Here is a 25,256-nt window from a genome sequence, read left to right on the forward strand (position 1 = left end):
TGTTATTGAACATCATAGAACAGAACCAACTTGTTTAATTGAAACAGCTGTTTAGAAATTCCTTTTAAATATGAAAAATCATAAGGTTAACATGGGAAACTCTAGAGCCACTGGGGCAGAGCCCGAATCCCCGATCAGAATAAAAACTACTTAGTTTTCCTATTTAATGCCCAAAGATTCGGTGTACCGAATTTCAGCCTCCTAAGTAAATGGGAAGTGGGAGAATTAGTGATGAGTGAGTGAGTGAGTGAGTGAGTCAGTCAGTGAGGGCTTTGCCTTTTATATATTTAGATATAGTGAAAATTACTTATTAAAAAAAATTAATAAAAATTACATACACACATTGATTGGTTTCTAGCCTGACAGATCTTTTTAAATAGTTTTTATTTACCTATTTAATGATTAAAGTTAACAGCTTTATTATGGGACTCCCAATTTTTAAAAGCTAGATTTTTTAATGTATATAATGTTGTTTGTAATCTTAGACAATTTACAATCAATTATGGTACACCTATACTTAAAATTATTCAGAGAATTCAATAGATAATGGGTTACACCATTATAATCTATGGTTTATTAAGATTGCAGTGATAATCTATATATTCTACTAGCTGAACCCGGCAGACGTTGTCTTGCCTTTGGCTATTTATAATCCCGCGGGCTTTGCCCCGTTTAACTTCTTAATTTTCAAGATGATCTCGTTCGCATGGCTCAATCACGTCCTGGTTGAAGTTCGTTCGCTACGCTCACTCACCTTTAGGTTGGAGCTCGTTCGCTACGCTCACTCACCTTTAGGTTGGAGCTCGTTCACTGCGCTCACTTGCCTTCAGGTTAGCTCGTTCGCTACGCTAACTCGCCTCCAGGTTGAAGTTCGTTCGCTACGCTCACTCACCTTTTGGTTGCAAATTAGCTGTTGTCATAAATGTAAAAGAAATAATAGTGCTGTACCCTGTTGGTAATCCTTGTAACTTTAATGCTATTGAACATCATAGAACAGAACCAACTTGTTTAATTGAAACAACTGTTAAGATTCATTAATTCCATTTCTCATAAGTTTAACATGGGAAACTCCAGAGCCACTGGGGCGGAGCCCATTGGACGTATCACGAAATTGATGGTGTATAAACCTATTCCATGACATTCTACACGTATGTACCAAGTTTCGTGGCAATCGGTTCAGCGGTGTCTGAGTTTATCACTACCAAACAAACAAATATATATACAAACATCCTCTTTTATACTTATAGATTGATTTTGAATAATCTACATTTATTTGCAAAGTGTGAGGAGTGCGTGGGCCGGTCACATTAAAGCTGTCACCGAGCGCAACGGCGGCGCCACCTCGCGTTTGAGTACAGGTACTACTGTCGGGGAAAAAAGTTTAGACACTCGAGTTTGGAGCTCTACAGAAAAGTAACCAACCAACTTAGAAAAACACGTAGTATATATAAATTTTCGTTGTTTAATTCTACGTATCCCTGTGTAAACAAAAAATTTTTAGCTAGTTTAGGATTTTATTTATGACAGTCGGAAGGTAAAAACTCCCTGTTTTTAGAGTACCAAAAACCATCTTATGACTTTGAAAATTCGCACAATGTAAACTAAACTTCAGAACTTTATCAAACTTTAATACAATATAGACACATATATAACGAATTAATTTGTGTAGTTTCAGAATTTTTACTCTACCCAAAAAGTTTTTGTTGTACCTTTGTAAATCAACTTTTTCTAAAAAACGGCAAACGCTAGAAAAAAAATTAAAAGCTTGTTATAATAACTTGGTTATTTGCAGCAACTATACGAATAAATATATTCCCTTTATTCATGGGACTTAAGTTTTTTATTGAGACCTTTTATTCTTTTCTATAATAATCATCTAAGTTATTGGCTTACAATTATTCCTTTGCAAAATTAGGGTGTGCTAAATCAATTAAATTGGCGTTAATCAACAAATAATGCATACACAGAGTAAGATAAGAGTAGTTCAAAGAAGGAAGTAGGCCTACAAAAATCTCACGATGGTGTAGACAGGATTCTTCATTTTATTACTCTTGCCAATTAGGGGTTATTTTTTTACTAACGGGGTGGCACGCTTTTTTTATAAATGATTCCCATAAGCACACTTTTAGCACAGTTTTTTGGCATGGTTTATAGATCTGTAGCTGAAATGGGCGGGCTGGGTCATTCTATTACCCTTACAAGTTAGGGTTTGTTTGTTTAGTAACGGTGGCGGCACACTTTTTTTTATTAATGATTCCTGTGAGCACACTTTCAGCACAGTTTTTTGACATGGTATATACATCTGTAGCTGAAATGGGCGGGCTGGGTCATTTTATTACCCTTACCATTTAGCGGTTATTTGTATAGTAACGGGGGCGGCACACTTTTTTATTAATGATTCCTGTGAGCACACTTTCAGCACAGTTTTTTGACATGGTATATAGATCTGTAGCTGAAATGGGCGGGCTGGGTCATTTTATTACCCTTACCATTTAGGGGTTGTTTGTATAGTAACGGGGGCGACACACTTTTGTTATTAATGATTCCTGTGAGCACACTTTCAGCACAGTTTTTTTGTATGGTTTACAGATCTATAGCTGAAATGGGCGGGCTGGGTCATTTTATTATACCCTTACCATTTAGCGGTTATTTGTATAGTAACGGGGGCGGCACACTTTTTTTATTAATGATTCCTGTGAGCACACTTTCAGCACAGTTTTTTGACATGGTATATAGATCTGTAGCTGAAATGGGCGGGCTGGGTCATTTTATTACCCTTACCATTTAGGGGTTGTTTTGTATAGTAACGGGGGCGACACACTTTTTTTATTAATGATTCCTGTGAGCACCCTTTCAGCACAGTTTTTTGGTATGGTTTACAGATCTATAGCTGAAATGGGCGGGCTGGGTCATTTTATTATACCCTTACCATTTAGGGGTTATTTGTATAGTAACGGGGGCGGCACACTTTTTTTTATTAATGATTCCTGTGAGCACACTTTTAGCACAGTTTTTTGGCATGGTTTAAAGATCTGTAGCTGAAATGGGCGGGCTGGGTCATTTTATTACCCATACCATTTAGGGGTTGTTTGTATAGTAACGGGGGTGGCACACTATTTTTTATTATTGATTCCTGTGAGCACACTTTCAGCACAGTTTTTTGGTATGGTTTATAGATCTGTAGCTGAAATGGGCGGGCCAGTCGTGATTCTGGCCCGCCCAAATACAATTGATTATATCATAATTATTATAAGAGCACACTTTTTTTAATAGCAGTTATAAAGAGCACACTTTTAGCACACTTTTTTGTATACATTAAAAAAAAGTGTGCTGGAATGGGCGGGCCAGCTTCACGTCACTGACAGTATCAGATTCTGCTGAGGAGGTGGGGCGAGGCATGAGGCATCGCATTTCGCACTGTTGTCATGTCACAGTATTTACTCAGGGGAGGTATAGATGAGCTTACGATGACAGCTGTGGGCTGGGCTTCTCATTAGCTGAGGGAACACAATTATTGCCGTAACACGATATGCAGCCATCGGCCTCGGTGGTCTAGAGGTTTGCGTACCGGGCCTAATATGCTGAGAGTCCTAGGTTCGGTTCCCGCTAGTGGCCCAAACTTTTTGACTAAGATCTTTTCATTAGCAAGTTTGGTTTGGTATGGCAGTTTAATTTTATTATTAAGTCATTATAACATTTTGAGAAATTTCTAGTTTTATTTAATGAACAGAATAATTTTTTCTATTAATTAATTTTTATTATTTTATCATCAGCAAGGGATCATCTTCAAATGGTCAAAAATCGTTAGGTTCAACGTTTATATCGCCGTTAGTTTGGTCCAAAATCGTGTTATCCAATTTCATTTGGTCCAAAATCGTTTTATCCAACACTTTCGAGTTCGTTTGGTCCAACAGTATAAACTATTGCGTCCCTCACATTGAAGGCGTTCAAATATCCGCCGTCGGTTACAATAGTAATATTAATACAATTTTCGCTTTAAACATGCCGACTTTCTATGTTTTAAACTTTTTTTTAGGGTGAGGAGGGAAAATGCTTTTACGCACACAGGTAGCCAGAGACTCCTTAATTTATCAGACTACTCACTAAAAAAACCCCTCAGCTATGTTGGACACAGACCTGGAATTGTTGGTCACATTACTTCAAGTCAGACCAACATGTGACCTAAGCCCACAGGGCTCGCACCGTTTCTGGCATTATTTATTTTTTTTTTTACCTACACCGCATTCCGGTCGAGGTCAAGCTTCTTGGCGCGGAGAAAACCCTGGATGTAAAGTGACACTCAGGTCCAATTGTCCTCACCCTCCATCATCATCGGTATGACCGTGTCCACCGACAGCAGTCCTACGAACTGTTGAGCCTCTAGGCGGGGCCTTTCCCAATGCTGGAAGTGGAAAAAGTGTGTTCCACGTCATCGGAAATGCCTGGGCAGTATATGCAATCGGGTGATACGGCTTTGACCATCCTGAACAAGTACGACCGGAAAAAGCCGTGACCCGTCAGAAATTGGGTAAGGTAGACAGAAATTGGTTCACCTCTCCACACCACCGATTAACCCAAGGTTGGACCTGTTGTATCAGTCGCCTGGTCCAGAGCCCCCTTGTCTCCTGTTCCCAGCTCTCCTGCCACAGCTGGAAGGTCCGGGTGCGTTCCTCAATTCTTTGCCTGGTCCTCCCCACGGCGCTGATAAATTGCCTTCCTCTCCGCCGCCAAAAGTTTGACGGGGATGACTCCAGCAACCACCAGGACGGCGGGTTCGGACACTGTTCAAAAGGCAGATGCTATTCTTAGTGCTGCCTGACGCTGCACTCGGGCGAGCCGCATCCTATACATCTCCTCCCAAGTAGCACACATCGTTGGCCCAACGTTGGGAAATGGTTGGCACGGTTGGGAAATGGTTGGCAGAAATATTAACGATTTGCCAACGTTGGCCCAACGGAAACTGGTATTCGTTGGCCCTACAAAGGAAAGAATCGTTGGGCCTTCGTTGGGATTAAGTATAAAACATTCTAAAACGAATTTTAACAAATTGATTTATTAAAAAGTACATAAATGTTATGGCAGCAGAATATAAGACAATTATTGTAAAAATTTGGATCAATAATGAATGTAGTCAGATGATGTTGTGATACTAGATACAGTGGGGGACACCTGCTTAACATATAATAATTATTATAATTCATTTTTTTTTATATTCTTTAACTTATTTAAGCAAGTTTTTAATAGTTATAGAGAAAAGATTAATTAATTATATAACAATCAATTATAACAGTAGCCTATACTAATCTAATGGTAATAAAATAATCTATATTCAAATACTAGTATCCTCTCCAACTACGAGAAAAACAATTCAACTACTTGAGGCCTAAACAGATTAACAGAATCATATTATACTGTAGCATCAAAAATATTTAAGTATTAATTGTGACCATTGCACCTGTCGGCTACTCTTTCACCACTTGAAAACACTGTTAATCAACAAGTACAGTTAGCTCAGAGGTAAGGCGTGAGGCTCACATGTCAAAGGTACCGGGTTCGAGACCCGACACGGCCAAAAAATTTTATCTCGTTTTATTTTCAAAATAAGTTTTTATGAACTATTTAATCAATTTGCTCAACTCATAATTATGCTTTTCATACAAAATCTTTATTATTTTGTGTTTTTTATGTTTATGCCCAATGGGATGGTTGGCCCTTCCGCAAAAATTGGTTGGTTGGCCAACCGTAAGACTGAGTGCCAAAACATACCGTTGGCCAACGATCGACAGAAACGTTGGGCCAACGATTTGCCAACGATTTTTGCTACTTGGGCTTATTGAGAGCGTCTGCCCAGACTTCCGCACCGTACAGGAGCACGGACTGGACCGCAGACATCAACAGCCTTCTGCGGCTGGACCGCGGACCTCCGACATTGGCTATTAACCGACTAAGGGAAGAAACCATTTTAGCGGCCTTGTCCGCCGTACGGGTGATCTGGTCTCGCCAGCTGAGCTTGCTGTACACCATGACCCCAAGGTACTTTGCGGCACGAGTGGTTTGGACTTCAACGTTCCCCACCATCAAAGGCACGATGGTGTCAATCCTCTTTTTAGTCAGAATCACAATCTCAGTTTTGCTCAGAGCGAGTGAAAGACCATGTTCTGCCATCCATGCGTTAATGGTGCGCACGACTCGATTTAGTTTCAGCTGGGCAAGCTCAATGCTACGTGCAGCTATTAAAGCCGCAACGTCATCTGCATACCCAACTAGGACAGTTTCCTCAGGCATCTCGGATCTCAAGAGGCTGTCGTAGGCGACGTTCCAGAGGTCCGGGCCCAGTATGGATCCTTGAGCAGCGCCAGAAGTTACATCCATCGTCCTGGAGCCTTCTGTAGTGTCGTAAATGATGAGGCGGTACCGGAGGTAGTCCTCTATCATGCGCATGAGGTATGCCGGGACGTGGAAAGTGTTCTCCAGTGCGTCCAGCATATCGCACCACCTCGCGGAAGCAGCACAACCCGACGAGAATAGGTTTTAAACTCCTCAGCTCTCATTACGGCCCGCTTTACCTCCTCAATAGCGTAAACCGTTGACCGTCCCTTCCTGAAGCCGTACTGACGAGGGGATAGATTTCCTGCAGCAACCACGGCTGAATTCAGTCGGGAACGGATCAACTTTTCCAAGACTTTCCCAGCAGTGTCCAACATACAAAGAGGTCTGTAAGAGGAGGTTAGGTCTGGGCTTCCTTTTCCCTTCCCTACGAGCACAAGCCTAGCTGTTTTCCAGCAGAAGGGAAACTTCCCCTCGGCCAGACATAGGCATTGTACGTGCTCAAAAGGATTTGTGGATTTATTGAAAAGACTTTCTTCAGGGCCTCATCAGGTACCCCATCCGGTCCAGGAGCCTTGTTGTTCTTCAGGGATAGAACGGCCGCCTCCAACTCCTCGAGACTGAACAGTGGTACGTCGTCCACCCTTCCGAACTCCCGCAACGGGCGCAGTGTGTGAGTCGGGAAAAGGGACTTTACAATCCTCTCCATAGAGGCCCCGTCCATAACGGAAGGTGGAGAGCGGGTGTCAAGCTTCTTGGTTACTATCTTGTAGCTCAGGCCCCACGGATCGGAATCGACATCGTCCCTTAATTTCTCCCAGCAACTGCGTTTGCTCCGGATAATGGCCCGGCGAAGATACTTCCTAGCCACCTTGCGTAAGCGTCAGACTTAAGACGTCTATCTTCAGGTTCTCTGGCCCTGGTAGCAAGACGTCTGGCTCTCAATGCTGCCCGTTGCAGTTCTGCGATCTCGGTTGTCCACCAGTACACAGGTCGCTTATCGCACCGGGATCTCCTGCAAGGCATTGACTCATCGCAGGCCGAGACTATCAGCCTCATCAATGATGTAACTGATGTCTCTGCGTGAGCCACGCCAGATGCAGCAGGTACCACTGGCTCTCCCCGTAGTATGACTTCGGTGAATTTGGCCACGTCCAGCTTTTTGGTGTTCCACCGAACGGGCACCTGCCGAGACACGGTAGCTTGTCTTTGATGACTGTCCAGGACACCAAAAATGATGTACTGGTGGTCATACTGGCCGTATAATCCTCTAGGACTCTCCAGGCTCGTATCCTTGGCAAGAGGGACTCAGATGCAAGCGTGATGTCTGGGATCGTTCCCCTCATTCCAGGACGCTGGAAAGTTGGCGTGTTGCTCGTTTATGACAACAAGTCCAGCCCTGGCAGCAAAGTCCAGGATGTACTCCCTCGGGAATTAGTGAGAGTCATTCCCCACTCGACAGCCCTAGCATTGAAATCCCCCGCCACGACAACGTGCCCGGCGGTATTGCGCACGCTCTCTTCCAGGCGGGCTATCTTTCCACGAAAGTCACGGATAGCCTCGTTGGGGATGAGGTACCTATACACGAAAGTAAGTGACATCCCCGCACCGGGCCCAAACGAATCCTCGGCCCCTCGCGTGACTCCTCACCTGCACTTTAGCTGTATTACGAACCCAGAACGCAGCAGTACCAAGTGTATCGGGAAACCAAAGAGATGGGTCCTTAAACCGTGTCCTCTCCCATAACTGCAATAAGCATTATTATACTTACATGCCAACCCCGTACGAAGGACGGGTACTCTGCTAGTAAGTTCATATTTATAAGTCCAGGCGCTTGTCAGCCTCCACGTCCACGTCGAGGTAACAAGTATATCCTTGTCCCTATAAAATTGTTGCAAAATAAATAATACTGCCAGAATTTGATGTTAAACAATGCACCTAGTCTGCCTACAAGGGTTTTCCACTGAGATTTGATTTCCAGCCGGCCCCGGCGCTACCTGCAGCTGCAGCCGCCCCGCCAGCGCCAGCCTCTGCTGAGTGCTGACTTGACTATTTACCAATTACCATTGATTCTTCACGTTATCTTCATTCTTCCTATCAAAAATTAGGTTAAGAATGACTGATAAGTTTAAGTTACTTATTACATTAGATAGATCTCATCTCATCGTAACTGAAACGACGTTGACAGTAAGGCAGGTAGTAGTTCATTCTTGATGAGAATTAAATAAATAATGCATGCCTAGACCCTTAGTTCTCTCTTACTTATCAGCAGATTTGTGCTCATGGGTTTTACGATTTATAAAGATTTGCCTTATCAACTACCCCACCTTGTGATAAGCAGGCGTGGGCTATACTTCTTAATAAGTTGGTATAGGCCTATATGCTAGGCTAAGATAGCCTATCTTTCCTTAACCTTCTGCGTGAGAATAAGTGAGTTAGCCAAACCAACATGACACACACACAAACACACTTAGCCTAACTGAAGACATTGTAATTGCACTGAGAAATGTTTGAGACAGGTTCATCCACCTCCCCTAAGTTAGGTTAGCCTATATTGGAGAACACACTCAACACAGTGTAAACCTAAATTATCCTTTCATGTCAAATCAACAAGGAATACTTAGGCCTAGGCCACTCGAATCTGACCATTTTAAATTTTGATGATATTAGGTATATCATTTTAGCCTATGGTAGGCCTACTTGTTTAATATTAAGTTAACTTATTTTGCATAACTTACGCCTAGTAAGTTAGTATTTTGGGCCCTGGATCCAAATATAAGTTAATAGGCTATGACTTAGGCCTACAATTATAAGAAAGCTTAAATTACAGTACCTATAACTTATATTAATCTTTCTTTGATGCTTTTTGGGGCAAACTGGAACCCATCTGATATTTTACCTCAAAATTGTAGGCAGACAAAATCAGGGTCCATCATTGTAGGTGAGCAGCAGCTAAACTAGGCACCCCTCGCTTCAATCCAAAAATAGCTGCTAGTGGCTGATGGTCACTTTGTAAAATACAATTGGTACGCCCATAAATGTGTTATTATGGAATTTCTTCACTCCAAAGATCAGTGCCAATGCCTCCTTGTGGAGCTGTGAATAGTTCTTCTAGTTTTTTAGATGCAAATGCTATAAGGTCTTTCTTCTCTATATGATATGGGACAAAAAGGCAGAAACTCCCTTAGAACTAGCATCACAAGTGAGCACCAAAGGTTTTGAGTCATCATAGAGTACTATACGGTACTAAAACATCAGAACATAGAACCCAAGATTTACTTTCTTTGAATGTTTGAGAACATTGCTCCGTCCATTTCCGTGGAACATCTTTCTTTAACAATTCATAAAACAATGCATTTTAGCAGACAAGTTTTGAATAAATTTTCCATAATATTTTAACCAACATAAGCCCTTAAGCTCCTCTTTACTAGGAGCTTTTTTTAATAGATTCAACAATACCTTTATGCTGAAATGACGTAGCCTAAATATTCCACTTCAGGCTGTAAGAACTTGCATTTACTCCCATTAACTTGAACTCCAAATTCCATTAGACGTTGCAACAATTTCTACAATCTATAAAAGGCTTCCACTCTTGTTGAGCCGCCAACCAAAACATCTAAATAGGCTACAGTACCTGGTAATCGGTTTATAGTTTGATCAATTATGGCTTGAAATATAGCTGGAGCCGAAGAAAGTCCAAATGGCAGACATCTTAGTAAAAAAAGTCCCTTGTGAGTCGTTAACGTCACCAGAGGTTGTGAATCCTCCACAACAGCCAATTGCTGATAAGCATTAGTGAGATCCACAACTGAAAAATATGTACAACCAGACAGAGATACAAATATATCATCAGGTTGAGGTAATGGATAATGTTCCGATGGATAATGTCGTAACACCGGATTCTATGTTACTTTGAAGTCTGCGCACAATCGGATACTATTAGTCTTGGGCACTGTAACTAACGGAGTAGCCCATTCTAAACTAGAAACTCTGTAGGCCTACGCTATACCATCCTCAACCCAGTGATCTAATTCTTGTTCAACTTTTTCCCTTAACGAGTAAGGCACAGGCTTAAATTTGCAAATCAAGAACAGCACTGTCCGTGAGAGTTGACTTGAGCCTTTTAACACCTTTTATTTCTCCTAGCCCCCTTGAAACACTGCATTGTACTTTTTCTTTAACGCCTCTACTTCAGCCTCAAGTTGAACATTAGGCAACACAACTTACAATTAGATTGCTTCAATCAATTCACATGTGGTAACATTTACTGTAGACTTAGATTTAGTACCAGTACTGTATCACGACCGTCTATAGTTTTCGTGACAATAATAATTAGGAATGAACTAAAATGATAACATTTTATTTGAACATGTCTTTTGTAAGAAGTCTCTAACACTAATAACAATATTTGTTTACATCTGATCATAATATAATATCCTAAATAAAACACATGTTTTATTTGCAGTCTTGAAACATCCCCCTCCTTAAAGATCGAATCTCCTTGGAGGATGTACTTGACGCCCGTGTCTAGTCTTGTAACTTGGGTTGTCCTCTCGTGGTTTTGGACTTCTGGTACAGACACTTGTTGAATTTTGTTCTGTCACATTGTCTCGTGATGGTGTACTTTTCAAGTCATCGGGAAATGGTAGAAGATGGAAACGGTTTCTTCTTAGGTTTCTTGTATCAGTCCTGACGATATATGATCGTGGCTCAGTTGCTGTTTTTACAACCGTTCCAGGGAAAGGTTTTCCCAAGTCAGATATCCAAACGCTGTTTCCAGATTTCAAATTTCCAAGGGATTTGGCAGCATGCCTAGAGTCATTATTTCTCTTGTACTTTTCTCTGTAATTCTTCGAAGTCGAAGGCACACTTCGGACAACTTGTAGAAGGTTTAGTTTTTCAATGGCTGGTTTACCTAGGAGCGGTGTTTTAAATTTTTCCGCTATATAAAAACGCTCGAAACAAGATTTGTTCTTACAGTCTAACTTTACATTTACCATCCCTTGTACAGCTAACTGAGTCCATCCGGTCCCGAAAGTCTTTTACACGTATGTTGCAATGGAACTTTTTTGTTTAGCTTTATATTAGCTGGCAAAACTGAAACGTCTGCTCCGGTATCGATTTTAAACTTAATAATGTCAGAATCATTAAACCTGAGGTCAATTTCCCAAGATTCAGGGTTTAGAGCACTGTTTTCGGTAATTTGACCTATGAATTCTTCAGAATTTGATGAATCTGTACAATGATGATTAACAAACTGAGGTTCACTACTGACTTCATTAACCTTTTGCTTAGAACAAACTTTAGCAAAGTGACCGTTTGCTTTACAGTTGTTACACCGAACATTTTTGGCAGGACACAAGCCTCGGCGATGGGATGGAGTATTCCCACACCATTTAAATAGGTTTTCTGGATTGTATTTTCCATGGTTATTAGAAACAGTTTTCTTACAAAAAGACTTTTTGGAAGTGGTGTTTAATTTTACCCGATCAACGGAGGGATCAGCTAGGTCAAGTTTTTGCCTAACTAATGCCTCTGAACTGCGAAGAGCATCAACTGCAGTTTCTAATTTTAGTGAGCTTTGTAACTGTAAGCGATCACTAAGGTTTTGATCATTCATTCCAACGATAAGTTGCATGAGAATCATTTCATCCCTTAAATCTCCCCAGTTGCATGGTTTTGCAAGAGTAAGTCCGTGATGAAGTTTTCAGCAGACTCTGAGGATCCCTGTTTTCGTCTAAGAAATTTAGCATGCTGATAAATTATATTTGTTTTAGGAATGAAATGGTTTTCAAATTTTCCCATGATCAATTCATAGTTTTCCAACTCATCAGGGCTTAGATTAAAGGAATCAAATATTTCCTCAGCCTTATCCCCCATACAGTAGCAAAGAATGTCAACTTGCCTTTTCCCAGGTGCTTTATGTAGATTGCTGACTGACCTGTACCTTTCAAAGCGTTTCTTCCACGCACTCCAATCATAGGGGTTGAAGGAAAAATTGTCTGGAGGCTTGACATGGGTTTGATTTCTTTGAAGTCTTATCTCTTCAATTTCCTGTTGGATCTGTAGGTTTGCATCACGCTGCGCCATGTATCACGGCCGTCTATAGTTTTCAAGACAATAATAATTAGGAATGAACTAAAATGATACCTAACATTTTATTTGAACATGTCTTTTGTAAGAAGTCTCTAACACTAATAACAATATTTGTTTACCTTACCTTACCTCCTTGGCCATTCAAACCTAAGTTGGTTTTTGGCCTCGCCAACAAGTTGCCTCCAGTGTTTTCTGTCTGCTGCTCGGTCAATTGATGTCCCCCATGCGATGAAGGTCTTTCCGCACCTGGTCTCCCCATCGTAGTTTGGGTCTTCCTAGTGGTCGGGTCCCTCGTGGTCGTCCATTTGTAGCTATCTTCAGGAGACTGTTTTCTTCTCTTCTCGCTATGTACCCTGCCCACCTCAATCTTCGGCTCTTAACAATAGCTACAATATCTGGGTCTTCGTAGAGTTCTCGTAGTTCTCTGTTTTTCCTGATCCGCCATATTTCATTTTCTTTTATAGGGCCAAAAATCTTTCTTAATATCTTGTTCTCAAAGACGATTAATCTCCTTTCGTTTTGTTTGGTTAGGGTCCAGGCCTCAGATCCATATAAGAGAACTGGTTGGATAATAGTTTTATAAATTCTAATTTTTGTGGCTTTTGACAGTAATCTGGATCCTAAGATTTTTGACATGCTTCGAAAGCAGTTAGTTGCCGTGATAAGTCTCTTTTCTATTTCATTTTCTGTTTTGTTACTGGAGTTGACTGTTATTCCTAAGTACTTAAATTCGGACACTCTCTCAAACGTCAGGTTGTCGACTTTTAATGGTTCCATATCCTCATTTTGAATTCTTCCCACTTTGAGATATTTGGATTTCTCTGCACTTACTTTAAGTCCTATCTTTTTTGATTCTGTTGTAATAGTTTGGACCAGTTTCTTAAGATCCTCTTCAGTTTCTGCCACTAATGCTACGTCGTCGGCAAAGGCCAGTACGTTTATTTTTGACCCAAGGTATGCTCCAGCTTCCACTTTCTTTGTGTTTTGTAGTGTTTCTTCAATTGCTATGTTAAACAAGATTGGAGACAATCCATCTCCTTGCCTAACTCCTGTGTTAGTCTGAAAAGTGTCAGAGTATTCACTTTCTACCTTTACTTTATTTTTGGATCCATCCACACACATCTTTGTCAAACGTATCAGCTTGTCCGGTATCCCAAACTTTTGCATTGCTTCCCAGAGTTTGGGTCTCTTTATGGTATCGTATGCTTTAATAAAGTCAATAAACAGGATGTGGCACTCTTTATCATACTCCCAATACTTTGATATTATCTGCTGCAACACATGTATTTGGTTTGCTGTTGAGCGTCCACTTATAAAGCCTGCCTGATGGTCTTCTATACATTCTTCAGCATATATTTTGATTCTCCTCAGAATTATTTTGGACAAAATCTTGTATGTGGTGTTAAGTAGGGATATTCCCCTATAATTACTACAGACTTCTTTGTCTCCTCTCTTGTGAAGTGGTACAATAACAGCCTCGCTCCATTCCTCTGGTATTTTTTCTTTTCTCCATATTCTTTCAATAAGTCTGTAAATTGCCTTATGTACTATTTCGCCACTGTGTTTTAAAACTTCTGCTGATATTTCGTCTTCCCCAGGAGCTTTCCCATTTTTTAAAAGTTGTATTGCCTCCTTAACCTCCTGTAGAGATGGTTCTGGTATAAAAGGTTGTACATTTTGAAAATATTCTATTTCCTCATTTTCATCTTTATCTTCTTCTTTTAACAGGTTTTCAAAGTAGTCTTTCCAAATATTTAGAACCTTGGCCTTCTCTGTTGTTTTGTTTCCGTTTTGATCTTTAACACTTGTTGCTTTGGGTATGTATCCCTTCTGAAAGTGCCTAATTGTTGCATAGAAATCCTTTGCATTATTTCCGTATCTGTATCTGTACGGGGAATTTGGTACAGATGTTGGGTGTACCTTCCTTTTGAACATACTTAAAGTCCCCTGAAATTGAAGCTGTGCTATGGCCGCCATATTGAAAAATGGCGGCATATTTCTGTATTTTTTGCTTAGTGACTTTATTATTAGAGACACAGGAAAAAGCTAAATATACAAAATGTAGTCCATCTAAAAATACACATTTTTTATATTTATCATCTTTTTCTAAACCCAACGGCTTTTGAGTTATTTGTGATTAAGTAAGTATATTTAGTTTTTTTCTATTTATCAAAAATAGGTGAAACACATGGAAATTGACCGTTACTTTCAAGGATTATGATATTTTATCCCAGTTAGTTAAATAGTGTGATACTATAAAATCTTAAAATTTAGGTAAGCTTATTTTATGAGTAAAACAACTCCGCCACAGCAAACCTGCAGACTCAGCAAATTTCCATTTGATTGGATGTTTTATTAATTGTATTTAAATAAAACTAGTGTACCTATTCAAGCAATTGCTAAGTATTACAGGCGTTATTTGAAAACGAATAACAGTCATAATTTCTGATGACTTTAAAATATTTGACTCCAAGATTATAAAAATACTCAAAATGTAGCCTACGTAACAGATCGATATAATCAACATTTAATGTAAATAGTGTTTTCTACAAAATAGCCTTACTCATAGCCGCATTATATGTCCAGACACATTATTTGTCCAAAAGCCTAACAGCACGACTCCATTCCCCATACCACCCTGAGCGATAGGGATCATCGAGATTCGCTCTAACCTTTCCTCTCCCCTTCATCAGCAAATTTTCATTTTTTTCATTCTTAGTTTTTGTTTGTTTTTTTAAATTTTAACACCTGTATGTATCCCTGGTTTTTCCTAATTCCCTAACTACTTTTCTAAACGTCTCAATTGTTTCCTTGTCACTCATCATGTTTTATTTTCTCATCTCTAGACCTATCTTATCCAAGACTTATTCCTGTTCTCTCCTATTTGTCTTCTGAATGAACAATTTATAAATACGTGACTCATGGTTTTTATTTCTCCACATCTATATACTTCCTCTTCCACCATGTGAAATCTTCACAAAATCATCTTGAAATTTTCCATGTCCTGTGGCAAACTGCGTTTCATTATGGCCCATCTCCCAATCTTGTTCCAATCTCTTTCTGATGTTAGGTATACATACGAAAGTTTACCTTTAAAACGTTAACATAAATCACTCTGCTCCCAACGCATTTGCCACTCATCTAATATCTCCTCTCTTCTGTTTCCGATGTAGTCTTACCCGCCTCCTTGTCTTCCAAAATCAACAGCTTATGCAGCGATTATCCAACAGTCCTAAATTGAATGTGAAATCTTCAGGCGGCTGTTGGAGAGCACACATAAACCCAACACGGAAGGGTGCTTGCTGTATTCGGCTATCAACGACAATACTGTAGTATTATTTGTATTTCGTTCTCCTCTACCAGTAAATATTTGTTGACCTCCTCCTATTGGCCGTCCTGGTCAACGTCTTATAGTCTCCATTATGTTGAACTTTTTTTTTGGTTATGTTTAGATTTAGTGCAAAATTTTAGTATAACCAGCTGTTTCAAATATTAGTGTCAATTTGAAAGTATTCATCTGTTCAAATGTAAACAAACATTTTATCCCTAAGAATAAAAAGGGATCTTTGAAGGCCAATGGGGCAGAGCCCTGATGGAATTCCAAAGTTTTTTTGTTTGATGGCAAAACTACATGCCAAGACGTTTCTAACGGCACCTTGGACATGGTGATCGGTAGCACTACCACTCCAAAACAATTATGACAAAAATATGTCTAACGTATTTTAAATATATAGATTAGATTCAACAGGTAGGGCCTACCTAGGTTTGTTGCTACAGATAGGTTATTATAGTGTTTTTTTTTTTTTTTAGTAAAATATCAATAACTTAGTATAAAATAACTAATTTTCCAAGTTTTATCATAATATTTCAATAAACAAGCAAACTACAACAGTTAACTAATTCATAAGAATGGCATGGGAGTTTAAGATTTACATTTACAAATTTTAATATACAAATTTTGGTTGTGTTTACTAAAAATAATGCGATTATTCGTCACAATTCGAATATCAACTAATAAGGGGACTTTTAGTATGTTCAAAAGGAAGGTACACCCAACATCTGTACCAAATTCCCCGGTTGTGCTAATTTTTTTTGGGTCAAAACATATTTTTATTGTACTAAAACCTCAACAATCAACAGTGGTAACACTAGGTTCTGGTTTTTATGTAAAACTCTACCTCGGCATGACCTAGAACAGGCACTTCATTGCCTGTGTAAGTTCGTAAATTAATAGAAACAGGCTTGAATTCAATATGAGAAAAATGTACATTAAAAACGTCCGCAGGACAAACTGATACAGCTCAATTTCCATCTCCACCAGAACCTTCTCTATAGTTAGACTTACCAGTACCTTTGAAGCTGCCATATCATTGTTTAAGTCAAAGTTGTACAAACACACATTATTTGAAACTTCGGTACTTTCCTGTTAAAGGGAACATTCATTATTATCGATGATTTTTTCGATATATCTATATTTTTGTTTTCCGATCCATTACAAATTGACAACTGATCTTGTTTAGGCTAAAATAGACTATTATATGGATTAAGAAATGAAACTGTTCTAAGCTAACCTAACATAACCAAACCAAACTTGTTGTACTATTTAAAAATTCCTTTTGATAACAGAAAAGGCAAGTTAAACACGGAATTTTTAAATGTTACACAGCAAGTTTGGTTAGTTATGTTAGGTTATTTTTTTAGAACAGTCTCATCACAGACAAGGGCATTTCCTTAGCCAATGGTTTCATTTTATTATTGTTTGTTGGTACTGAACAATATTTATCGTAGTTGTCAGCTGAGGTATTTACTCAGGGGAGGTATAGAAGAGGCTACGATGACAGCTGAGGGCTTCTTATTAGCTGAGGGAACGCCATTACCGTAACAAAACGTTCGTTGGCCATCGGCTTCGGTGGTCTAATGGTTAGCGTGCCGGGCTGATATACTGTAGGTCCTGAGTTCGAATCCCGCTGGTAGCATTAACTTTTTGCCCAAGATTTTTTTATTATCAGCAAGTTTGGTTGGTTTGGTTTGGTTATTACAGTTTAATTTTATTATTAAGTCATTATAAAATTTTAATTGAGCAATTTCTAGTTTTATTTAATAAACAGAATTATTTTTCCGATTACTAAACTGTTGTTATATTATTTCTTTATCAGCAAGTTTGGTTAGTTCGGTTAGGTTATGATAGTTTAATTTTATAATTAAAAAATAGTAAAATTGAATTTGAGGCATTTATAATTTTATTTTATGAACAGAACTATTTTTGAGATTAGTAAACCTTTATTGCCAAAGTGCTCTCTACTACAGCGCTGTTCACGGAGGAATTTTGAACTAAATGCCTCATTTGTACCTCCCCTAAGTCAGACCCGTCAGCTGATATGTTTAAATTTGTTAATATCGATATATTGAGAGAAAAATCATCGATAATAATGAATGTTCCCTTTAACAGGAAAGTACCAAAACTTCATTGCAGCTTGAGCTAAGCTCATTGACATCATCTTCGGAGATGAATTTAACTCTATTAGAACCTGACTTGTCCTTCATCCTTCCAAATTTTGCAACTTTACTTTGGCTTTGGCAAGCTTTTAGTAGATGCCCAACCATGTTGCACCCACTGCATTTATAATTTGCATATGGATTTATTCATTGGCCTTATGTTCAACTAAACATCATCTGTAACACTTAAATTTAGCATTAATATTATATTAGTCATAGCAGCACCACTATCTGAATTGAACTGATTACCAGTCGGCCTATTTTGCTTCACAAGTGAAAAATTGGGCTTGGAATTTAAATGACAAATTTCCTGTTTGGATTGAACAAACTTGTTTTTTTTCAGCCTGCTCTTATCTGAGCGCCAAACTATAAGCTTCATCAAATTCTTAATCCTCAGACAATAATTTTTGCCTTAAGACCTCATTACTTATCCCTGGAATACAAAAATCCAAGATGGCGCCAGGTGAAGGCGATGACTCTTGTGGTATATGTAAAAAGAAGGTTAAATCTAATCAATCTGCTCTTCAATGTGAAGGGAAATGTTGTCTATGGTTTCATATTAACTGTCTCAAAATTGATAAAGTTAAATTTGACCAAATTGTATCACTTGGTAAAATAGTGCTGTGGATCTGTACTGCTTGCCGGGATGCAATGGATGAAGGATGCAAGGATCAACTTCAACTGTCGCAGAAAGCAAGTTCTGATGTTCCAGCTTCAATACTCTCAGTTGAAAGTTTAAATGAAATTATGATCCAACTTCTTGATAGTCACGATAAACTCAATAAATTGGTGACAGAACATATTGGTCGACCGTGTAGTGCCCGTGACGATCGCCAGGAACCATTACGTGAAGGAAGTAGGCCTATCTCTAAAACCTTTTCTTCGGTCTTAAAATCTGTGCCCTCTCACGTAAGACAATCTCCCAATAATCCTAAGAAGAAAAATGACCACTCAGGTGAGTCAAGCAACAGACAGTCTAGTAGTCCTAACCTAGATTCTAACATTGGACCAGGCCTAGGTCTAGATACCGGTAGTGAAGAACACAGGCAGAGTGGCAGTGAATGTGATGAAGAAGGTTTTACTCGTGTTGTCTATCATCGTAATCCTAGACAGTCTCGCCCTAAAATCGTGAAAGGTCCAAAGAACTCTTCCGGCAATAAATTGGTTGTCGGGAATGGTAATGGCAATGGTATTTTTCAAGCTGTTAGTAAAAAATCGTGGATCTATGTTAAAAAATCGACGACGACGACGACGACGACGACGACGACGACGACGACGACGACGACGACGACGACGACGACGACGACGACGACGACGACGACGACGACGACGACGACGACGACGACGACGACGACGACGACGACGACGACGACGACGACGACGACGACGACGACGACGACGACGACGACGACGACGACGACGACGACGACGACGACGACGACGACGACGACGACGACGACGACGACGACGACGACGACGACGACGACGACGACGACGACGACGACGACGACGACGACGACGACGACGACGACGACGACGACGACGACGACGACGACGACGACGACGACGACGACGACGACGACGACGACGACGACGACGACGACGACGACGACGACGACGACGACGACGACGACGACGACGACGACGACGACGACGACGACGACGACGACGACGACGACGACGACGACGACGACGACGACGACGACGACGACGACGACGACGACGACGACGACGACGACGACGACGACGACGACGACGACGACGACGACGACGACGACGACGACGACGACGACGACGACGACGACGACGACGACGACGACGACGACGACGACGACGACGACGACGACGACGACGACGACGACGACGACGACGACGACGACGACGACGACGACGACGACGACGACGACGACGACGACGACGACGACGACGACGACGACGACGACGACGACGACGACGACGACGACGACGACGACGACGACGACGACGACGACGACGACGACGACGACGACGACGACGACGACGACGACGACGACGACGACGACGACGACGACGACGACGACGACGACGACGACGACGACGACGACGACGACGACGACGACGACGACGACGACGACGACGACGACGACGACGACGACGACGACGACGACGACGACGACGACGACGACGACGACGACGACGACGACGACGACGACGACGACGACGACGACGACGACGACGACGACGACGACGACGACGACGACGACGACGACGACGACGACGACGACGACGACGACGACGACGACGACGACGACGACGACGACGACGACGACGACGACGACGACGACGACGACGACGACGACGACGACGACGACGACGACGACGACGACGACGACGACGACGACGACGACGACGACGACGACGACGACGACGACGACGACGACGACGACGACGACGACGACGACGACGACGACGACGACGACGACGACGACGACGACGACGACGACGACGACGACGACGACGACGACGACGACGACGACCAGGTCAGTTGCAAGGGAATGACTTGATCGTAAAACATGTTAAAATGTAACATGTAAAAATGTAACATGTGGAAATATAAGAAGTTAAAATGTAACATGTTAAAATGTAACGTGTTAAAATTGTAACCTTTTAAAATGTAACATGCTTAAATGTAACGTGTTAAAATGTAACATATTAAATTGTAACATGTAAAAATGTAACATGTAAAATTGTAACCTTTTAAAATGTAACATGCTTAAAGGTAACTTGTTAAAATGTAACACATTAAAAACGTTATGAGTACTGGTATGAGTAAAAGTTTTTATGTCAGCTTGGTGGTTGAGTGATTATAGTACTGCTGTACTCGCCTTGTAATTAGAAGGTAGCTGGTTTGATTCTATGTTACTTTGTTTGTATTACCTGTCACTAGTTTGGTATTACTAATTTAATTAATCTTTGTCACAGGTGTACGAGGCTGCTGGGCTGGCCAATGCTGACAGTTTTATCCGACAGTTCCCTGATGGCTACAGTACCATTCTGGGGGAGAGAGGAGTTACCGTGTCTGGGGGCCAGAAACAGAGGATAGCTATCGCCCGCGCTCTACTGAAAATCCCATCCATCCTCATACTAGACGAGGCTACCAGGTCAGTTGCAAGGGAATGACTTGATCGTAAAACATGTTAAAATGTAACATGTAAAAATGTAACATGTGGAAATATAAGAAGTTAAAATGTAACATGTTAAAATGTAACGTGTTAAAATGTAACATTTTAAAATGTAACATGCTTAAATGTAACGTGTTAAAATGTAACATATTAAAATGTAACATGTAAAAATGTAACATGTAAAATTGTAACCTTTTAAAATGTAACATGCTTAAAGGTAACTTGTTAAAATGTAACATATTAAAAACGTTATGAGTACTGGTATGAGTAAAAGTTTTTATGTCAGCTTGGTGGTTGAGTGATTATAGTATTGCTGTAATCAGAAGGTAGCTGGTTTGATTCTATGTTACTTTGTTTGTATTACCCGTCACTAGTTTGGTATTACTAATTTAATTAATCTTTGTCACAGGTGTACGAGGCTGCTGGGCTGGCCAATGCTGAGAGTTTTTTCCGACAGTTCCCTGATGGCTACAGTACCATTCTGGGGGAGAGAGGAGTTACCGTGTCTGGGGGCCAGAAACAGAGGATAGCTATCGCCCGCGCTCTACTGAAAATCTCATCCATCCTCATACTAGACGAGGCTACCAGGTCAGTTGCAAGGGAAATACTTGATCATAAAAAATGTTAAAATGTAACATGTAAATATGACGACGACGACGACGACGACGACGACGACGACGACGACGACGACGACGACGACGACGACTACCAGGTCAGTTGCAAGGGAATGACTTGATCGTAAAACATGTTAAAATGTAACATGTAAAAATGTAACATGTGGAAATATAAGAAGTTAAAATGTAACATGTTAAAATGTAACGTGTTAAAATTGTAACCTTTTAAAATGTAACATGCTTAAATGTAACGTGTTAAAATGTAACATATTAAATTGTAACATGTAAAAATGTAACATGTAAAATTGTAACCTTTTAAAATGTAACATGCTTAAAGGTAACTTGTTAAAATGTAACACATTAAAAACGTTATGAGTACTGGTATGAGTAAAAGTTTTTATGTCAGCTTGGTGGTTGAGTGATTATAGTACTGCTGTACTCGCCTTGTAATTAGAAGGTAGCTGGTTTGATTCTATGTTACTTTGTTTGTATTACCTGTCACTAGTTTGGTATTACTAATTTAATTAATCTTTGTCACAGGTGTACGAGGCTGCTGGGCTGGCCAATGCTGACAGTTTTATCCGACAGTTCCCTGATGGCTACAGTACCATTCTGGGGGAGAGAGGAGTTACCGTGTCTGGGGGCCAGAAACAGAGGATAGCTATCGCCCGCGCTCTACTGAAAATCCCATCCATCCTCATACTAGACGAGGCTACCAGGGGCCTATTCCTCCATAGGACTCTGCAACTCTTCACTCTGCACTTTGCACTCTTCACACGAATTCCTGTTCCACCATAATTTTTATTTTTTGCAGAGGCAGAGTGAAGTGCAGAGTGGGAAATGCAGAGTTTTTAAACAAATCAGTCTTGTTTTGTTCCACCAATATACCTTGAAAATAATGAAGAGTTAAAAATATTGAAGAGTCTACAAATGTTATGAAAAGAAAAAATCCACTCTTCAAAAGACTTTGGCTCAAATATTTTTATTCATATAGTATTTATGCTTGAATAAATTATTAATCTGTGATTAGTGACTGATGTAATGGATATAATTCAAGAGCTTATAAATTCTAGTGATGATTCAAGTGAAGACGAAGGTAATAGAAGAGTTTACAAAGAACGGTCTAACTTTAATGTTGTTGGTGACTTTCAATTCAAAGAAGCTTTTAGGTTAAATCGAACTCAAGCAGAGTTTGTTTTGTTAAAAATTGGTGATCTACTTATACCGTCAACTAACCGCAGTAAGAGGTTGAATGCTGAACAGAAACTACTTCTGTGCCTGAGTTGGCTGGGAAAAGGATCACAGTACCACGCAACTGCAGCTATGCATGGTGTTTCAAAGTCCAGTGTTTGCAGAACTATTAAGCAAGTAACCAAGGCTATAGTCCGAAGAATGTTTCAAAATACTGTGTGTTGGCCAGAAGACACAAACGACATAGCAGTTAAGTTTTTTAGAAAAGGAGGTTTTCCTTCTGTTTGTGGCTGTGTGGATGGGACGATGATAAACATTGATGCTCCTTCAGCACACGAGGAGCAGTACGTTAACAGACACGGCAAACACTCTTTAAATGTAATGATGATTTCCGGGCCTAAGTACGAAGTTTTTGCTGTAAACCCAAACTGGCCTGGAAGTGTACATGATTCTCGAGTGTTTCGGAACTCGGCTGTTTACAGGAGTTTTGAAAATGGTTGGAGACCGTTCCCTGATGCAGTCATTTTAGGAGACAGTGCATATGGCATGAAGGAATGGCTTATGGCTCCACTTAATGGAAATATTGAAAATTTGAGGGAAAGAAAATTCAATCGTGCCCATAAGGCTACAAGGAGAATGGTTGAAAATACTTTTGGTATTATGAAAGAAAGATTTCCTTGCCTTAACCACTTACGTGTATCCCCCAGACATGCAGCAGAAATTGTGTTAGTTTGCTGTGTACTGCATAATGTTGCTTGTTTGGTAGGTAGAGATGAAAACGATTTTATTGTAATGGAAGAAGATATCTATGAAGATAATCATGTAGAACCAGCTAATGATCTCCCAGATCCAATTGCTGCTGGTGATGCAGCTCAAGCAAGGCTTCAGAGACTGCTACAATTCTTTGAGTAAATTTATATTAAGATATGAAGGAAATAATTAGCAACATTGTTAGATGAAACTGTTTAATTATTACAAATAAATGAAAGTTACATATGAATGTGTGAATTATAAATTTGTTACTGTTCATACAAATTGTTGTTCTAATCTTTAAGCATAACAACACAGTCTTGGTCGTTGAGAATGCCACACTCGCCCACTATTTGAACTTCATCAGTTGAGTCACTAAGTTGGAATTGCAAAATACCTTGCGCAGCTCCCTGTTGTGGAAGTTCTGCGGTATACTCTGAGGGCTTCAAACCTAGTTCTCGTTCGAGCTTTAGAGCATTTAATTTGTTGAGGTACAGCTGTGACTTGAGCAGTTGCACCTTCAAGCTGTCTTTTTCTTCTTTTAAATTAGCAGCACTAGTAGGCCTATTAATTGAAGCGCTGGTGTTTGACTTCCTTCTTTTAGCAGCAGGAACCTCATTACTGCAGGAAGGCATCTCATTTCTCAATCTCAATTCTTCTTTAGGCGTACTAGTACGTAATACATTAGCAAATGTAAATTCTTCGTCTTCCGAAGAAACGTTTGCGTCATCCTGTCTGTCAAACTGGCTTTCCGGACCTCCAATCCCTTGTACGGCAGGAGAGTCTGGTTCTATAATATCCAATATGATATTGTCAACCTCATCCAATATTTTATCTTTACCGCCTCCTGAACCAGTGGTGCGTGCATTGTCTTTCTTTGCCTAAAATAAAATTAATAATCTTGTATTAAAATTACCTATGCAAGTCACCCCTAATAGGCTGGTTCTGCAGCAAAAAATATATATTTAAAATATATATAAATTAACAACAGTTAAAATTAGAAGTAGGCTATAATAAGAATTGGCCTTATAAAAATATAATAATATAAATAAATAAAATAAACCTATAATAAAAATTTAACATGAGGTAGGGTTGCCATATGGTAATGTACAAAAAAGAGGAGATTTTAGCTGGCGGCCCCCACTATAATAGTGGATAAGATTTAGCGGGCTAGCAAAATTGAATAGGTTAGCGTACCTAGTAGCAAAGATATTATGACAGAAACTATGGGTCATTTGAAGCTTAAACATAAATAAAATGATATCACTGGCCCGAAAGTAAACATGTTTTTGTTATTATTTAAATGGAACTGCCAAAAAACATCCAGTTGTTACCGCTATTCGCCTATAGACATTTGGGTTCAGTGACGTACTGTAATTTGTTTATATTTATTAGTTTATAGACCTACTGTTTCTGTTCAATATTTGTGCTACACAATGTCAATATTCAAACGGTACACGAAAATATAAAATGTTGCATCACTAGTCACATTTCACTAGTCACATAACGAATAATAGGCAACAAAACGCTCTCTGTCTGCTAAGCTTTGGTAGTGAATACCGATACCTTCAGACTGGGAGCAATGGAATAGAAAGATAGACTAAAGACGTTCTGGTATTGG

At 40.1% G+C, this 25,256-nt stretch overlaps 1 protein-coding gene across 1 annotated transcript; it reads left to right on the forward strand.

Annotated features, from left to right (window-relative positions):
• The first annotated feature begins 22,735 nt into the window (after positions 1-22,735).
• On the forward strand, positions 22,736-23,797 carry LOC129003189 (putative nuclease HARBI1). The gene has a single exon (XM_054431467.1). It carries the CDS (start codon positions 22,736-22,738, stop codon positions 23,795-23,797), a length of 1,062 nt encoding a protein of 353 aa, XP_054287442.1.
• The last annotated feature ends 1,459 nt before the right edge of the window (positions 23,798-25,256 follow it).

This window comes from Macrosteles quadrilineatus, unplaced genomic scaffold (genome assembly GCF_028750875.1).
Source record: "Macrosteles quadrilineatus isolate MER2022 unplaced genomic scaffold, UCM_ALF_1.0 Scaffold_1__1_contigs__length_201487025, whole genome shotgun sequence".
NCBI classification, from domain to species: domain Eukaryota; kingdom Metazoa; phylum Arthropoda; class Insecta; order Hemiptera; family Cicadellidae; genus Macrosteles; species Macrosteles quadrilineatus.

Excerpts from the sequence above, each read along its gene's own strand:
- LOC129003189 (XM_054431467.1), top strand. The coding sequence starts at position 22,736 with ATGGATATAATTCAAGAGCTTATAAATTCTAGTGATGATTCAAGTGAA.